Source organism: Chrysochloris asiatica, unplaced genomic scaffold (genome assembly GCF_000296735.1).
Source record: "Chrysochloris asiatica unplaced genomic scaffold, ChrAsi1.0 scaffold00106, whole genome shotgun sequence".
Taxonomy (NCBI): domain Eukaryota; kingdom Metazoa; phylum Chordata; class Mammalia; order Afrosoricida; family Chrysochloridae; genus Chrysochloris; species Chrysochloris asiatica.
In genome coordinates, this window is record NW_006408624.1 from 1,654,546 (window position 1) to 1,659,549 (window position 5,004).

Below are 5,004 nucleotides of genomic sequence, written 5' to 3' on the forward strand. Positions count from 1 at the left end.
AAACCAGATAAATGCTTTTCTGGGGGGAGGGGAGAGAAGAGGGTAGGTTGAGTATACATTATGGTACGTCCTTACAATGGAATACTATACAGCCCTTAGACGTGATAAGGTAGAATGGAGTTATATTAAAAAAAGAAAAAAAAAACATAATAAAATAATAATATATTATCTCATTCTCATTAAAAACAAATTATGTATCAAGGCATAGAAAAACACAGAGAAGTATAGTCACACCAACAAATTGAAAGTGCTTGTTGGGGACGAGAGGGAGATTTGAGGTTTGAGCAATTTAAAGTTTTTTGCGTATTTTCTTTTTTTACATGCCATAACGACTTCTGTATGTATACGATGTACTCCTGAAAAGAGCAATAGAAGTCAGAGAGAGAGGAAGCAGGACCAGCTAGGAAGATGTCTGTTTCAGCAATGGATGGCTGGGGGTGGTCTGAGGATCTGGTGGGAGAATCTGTGTGCTCCACCGTGGTCCTGGATGGGATCAAGAGACAGAGCTCTTCCACTTCCAGGATCCCGTGAATGTACGTGCAGTCTTCTTCCTTGTGAGTCTGGCCCCTCCTGGGCCTGGACTGAGACCTGACAGACATCCAGCAGTATCAGGAGGCTCAAGCAGACGATGGCCGGGATACACGTGCTCAGTGACTCATTCAGAGCCACCAAAGTGAAGATAGCCCCTGAAATGGAAAGTGAAGTCCTTGAGGCTTCCTGGGAGCACCCAGGAGATCCAAAAGCCCAGAGTACCCCAATTCAACCTACGCCTTTCTACTAACCCCAAGCCACACCCCTCAAACCAGCTGCATTCATCTCTCCTGGCTCAGAGGACAGGGCAGAAGCAGGAGCAATCCAGTCAATAGAAGAGGGGCTGAGGTGGGATGTTAGAACAATTTCTCCCTGATTCTCACCTTTCTTAATGTTATATTTACTAGAGAGGAGGCAGCTCAGGGGTTAGTAGTTGGAGGTTATTGGAAAGATCCAGAGGGAAGCTCCAGAGATGTAAAGAAAGCCTAAAGAAGAGGAGAGGGCAGCAATGGAGATACAAGGCCAGGGGATACAGAAGAGCCTGAAGATGTCTAGCTTTTGAAACAGTAGTTGTCTTTGACAGCAATTCCCACAGGCCAAGCATCTATAAGGGACTGTGCAATCTATAAGGGAAATTAATCATCTTCCTATTTAAGGGACCCCAGCTTCCCTGCTCTTTGCCCCCACCTGCCAGACACACAAATGGCAATTGCTACTCATCCCATCATTGCCGGCGCTAAGGGTGAGAAGGTGGATTTGGAGTCTCTTAAGTTCCTTACAATAGAATACTATATACACAGTCACTAGAATTGATGAGGTAGAACCATATTCCATATTTGACACGGAATGGTATTAACAGTATATTGTTTGAAATGCACCTGAGCTAGTCTAAAGACTGGCAATTGCAGTAGAGTGGGAAGTGCTCCTGGTCCCAGGAAAGCAAGGAACAGCCAGGTCTTTCCATCATCCTCCCATGTGTCCCCATAGCCCCAGCCCAAGTGATTCCCCCTTACCAATCATGAGCAGGGTCAAAAATATGTTACTGATTTCTTGAAGGATCGGTGAGCCCAGGATCAGCAGCAATCCAGCCAGCAGTTCCAGCCAGCCCACAGTCGCTTGGTAGCTCACTGGATCTGGCTGGTAACCTAACACCTTCAACGGGAACACCTCAGCAAACTGCACGAACAGGACTTTCTAGGGGCAGCAGGGAATACCCATCAGCCATACTCAACAACCTAACAACCTAGGTGCTCTGCATGAGCATTTTGGGTCTTCACCCTCAGCCTACACCCACCCTGACACACACACACACAAAGGAGCTAGTCTAGGTCAGGTTGAGGGTTGAGGGCTGAGGTCAGTCTGGGCTGAGCTTTGGGATGAGGAAACAGGCTTTATGCTCCAAATGAGAACAGCTAGATGGTGGTTACCAGAGTGAATTGCAGAAGGGAGTTGGGCTTGGGCCTTCCCATCTAGTGCCAAGACCTTGGGAACTCCACAGCTTCTTTTTTTTGTGCCTGGCCTGGTTTCTCTTCAGACTCTTTGGCAGGAAATATTTGGAGGTGGGGAGAAGGTGGAAGGGCAGATTGTTGCTGATTAAACAGATTCCAGCCCGGATCTAGCTGGGTTCCGGATCGCACTTGGTTGCTCTTAAGTGCAATCGAGTCAGTTCCGACCCATACCGACCCTCTGTATAACAGAACAAAATACTGCCTGGTCCTGTACCATCCTCACAATTACTGCTACGCTTGAGCCCATTGCTGCTGCCACTGTGCCAATCACTGCTATTCATTAAGGCTTTCAGTGACTAAACATTCTGAAATAATAAGTCTCTCCTTCTTCCAATCTGTCTGAGTCTGGAAGCTCAGCTGTAACCTATCACTGTGGGTGAGCCTGCTGATATTTAAAATACTCGTGGCATAGCTTCTACCTTCACAGCAACACGCAAGCCACCAGTGTGGCAAACCGGCAGTAAGTGCTGCTGTATCTCACTATAGCAGCCAAAAGGGTGTTGAGGGGGTTCAAGTGATTCCTCCTGTTCTGTCCTGTGGCAAATGATAACTTGACTCCTACTCTTTGGGTAGCTACTTTTCTTGCCCCTCCTCGCCCCCAGTTCAGTCTCCTTTGCTCAGCGGTGCAAAGGAAGAAGTTTAAGATGTGTGGCTCTTGGCATATACTTCCCTGAGCCAAGCAGGGAGAGAAGTAACCCAGGCCAGGACAGAAAGGCTGGCGTGGGCATTTCCAAACCTGGCTTCTTTGAGATGCTGCCCCAGGAAACAAACGCTTTCTTCTCGTCTGGAACTAGATCGGAGGCTGACAAGGTAACTTCTCAGAGCCATGAAATGAACCTCTAGATTCTGAGTCCGTATAGTGTCTAGTTTGGGTTCTGGCTCCTGACTAGCTGTGTAACCTTTGGCAGATGACATCTTCTTAGGAGCAAATTTCTTACCCCGCAAAGTGGAGTTAACAAGTCCCTGTCTTCCCAACCTTCCAAGAGCTCAACGGTCGATAAAACGGGCGTGTAGGGTGGGTCATCTTTCCATCCCCTCATTCTTCCTCTGGCTCTAAATTTGCCTGGGGCCACTAATGCTCAGCCTGAAGGGGACGACATCCCAGGCAGTCCCTGGAAGATTCAGAGAACTTCGGGGAAACTCCAGAAAAGGATCCCACACATCCGTTGAGGTCCAAGTTCTTTTTCCCCCCAACGCTAGCGCTGATTCGGGGGCAGTGCGGGGCCCGGGCGCGCCGGCAGCCGGAGGAACGGCCGAGGAGAGCAGCGCGCGCCGCCCAGCCCGCTTCCCGCCCGCCCGCGCCACACCGCTCACCATCTGCTCCGACACCGGAGCCGAGATCTGCTCTGAGAGTTTGGCCGCCCCAGTGAGCATGAAGAAGCCGCCCACCAGAAGGCGCAGAGCAGCGAGCAGGCGCGCCATGGCCGCGTATGCCCTCCGGAAAGCGTGCTGTTTGCCCGGCCGACGGTTGACACCTCCGATAACCCGCCTCTGGGCGCCGGGTCATTTCCTCCCTGTCCCCAGCGGCCGGAAGATCCGCGCCTAGAGCCTGCGTTGTCCTCACCTCCCAGGACCGGGTGCTGGAGGAGAGGGTGTGAGGGCGGATCAGCCCCATAGTATAGAGGACACCAAGACCCACTCCTTTGTAACTGACAGAACCCGTCCCTTTGAATACAGGCGTGCTTCCCGCCGACAAGGAGTGGCGGCAAACACGGTTATCAGGACCTGCTTCCAGATGAGCTCAGCTCTTAGTCCCAGCCTGTGCCATGCTTGCTGTGGAATCTGGGAAGTCCCCTATCATCCGTTGGCCTAAGTACAGTATCTACACTTAGAAATGGACATGAGGCCACTTCACTGCCTTGAACAAACCTAGTACAGAGCCTGGCACATTTTGTAAAGAGTTCAAAAAGTTATTTTAAAACTTTTTAAGCACCATTGAGTAGGTTCTTAGCGACCCTGTATAGTGTTTTCCAAGGAGCGACTGGTCTTGAGGTTACCAGTCCAGTGCTTATCCTTAAGCGTCACACCAGTTGCTCTCATTTTCTGAATAAAGTATCTTTACCCTTTTATTTCTCCCAACTGAAATGAACATGTGAAAGGTATTTGAAATATTCACGTACTTACAGTCATGGGAAGTGAGGTTTTCACTGCACAAATCCTTGCCATCTGTCCTCACCTGCAATCTGTCTAGAGCTAGGATGGGACAAACTGGGGGCCAAATTCAGTTGACTATTTGGTTACTATTAAACCCCTCTCCCTGACATAAGCTAGTGATTAAAAAAAAATTCTTAATGATTAAAGAAATCAAAGATTTCATGATACGTTAAAGTGTATGAAATTCATATTTCAATGTTCCTAAAGTGTGGTGCTGTGGGTTAATGTGCCAGACTGCAAAGCCATTTCAACTGCAAGGTCAATGGTTCAAGCTCACCAGCTGCTCCTCAGAAACCTTATACAGGGTTGCTATGGGTCGGGCTGACTCGACGGCACTCATCAACAACAACAAAGTATAATTGGAACAACCATATTAATTTATTTGTGTGTGTAGTGTATGGCTGCTTTTGTGCTGTAACCAGAGTGGAGTAATTGCAACAGTATGACCTGCAAAGTATTCGCCATCTATCCCTTTCTGAAAATAGTCTGCCAAGCCCTTGGTCTAGTGGGCCACCAAATCCCAAAACCAAACCCACTACCATCAAGTTGATTCCAATTCATTCCGACTCTATATAGGGTTTCCAAGACTGTCAATCTTCATGGGAATAGACTGTGTAGGACCAAAGAGAAGAATCCATTTTGTATATAAGCTTTAGCACGTCCTCTAGCTCCAAGAAAATGATATATGTATAAATAGCCAGGCAGCTCAAGGCCAGATGCCAGATGTTTTCCTTTGCCCTAGCCTAAGAACAAAGACCACCAGTCCTGACCAATTAAACTGTAACATCTCATAGTCTGCCAATTGTTAACC

The 5,004-nt window shown here is 48.3% G+C and overlaps 1 protein-coding gene across 1 annotated transcript; it reads right to left on the reverse strand.

Moving 5' to 3' along the window:
• Positions 1–493: 493 nt before the first annotated feature.
• ZMYM6NB (ZMYM6 neighbor) lies at positions 494–3,461 on the reverse strand. Its single transcript, XM_006867607.1, is given in 4 exon segments — positions 494–567; positions 570–686; positions 1,545–1,725; positions 3,354–3,461. Coding segments are annotated over 4 exon segments (480 nt in total).
• Between the last annotated feature and the right edge of the window lie 1,543 nt (positions 3,462–5,004).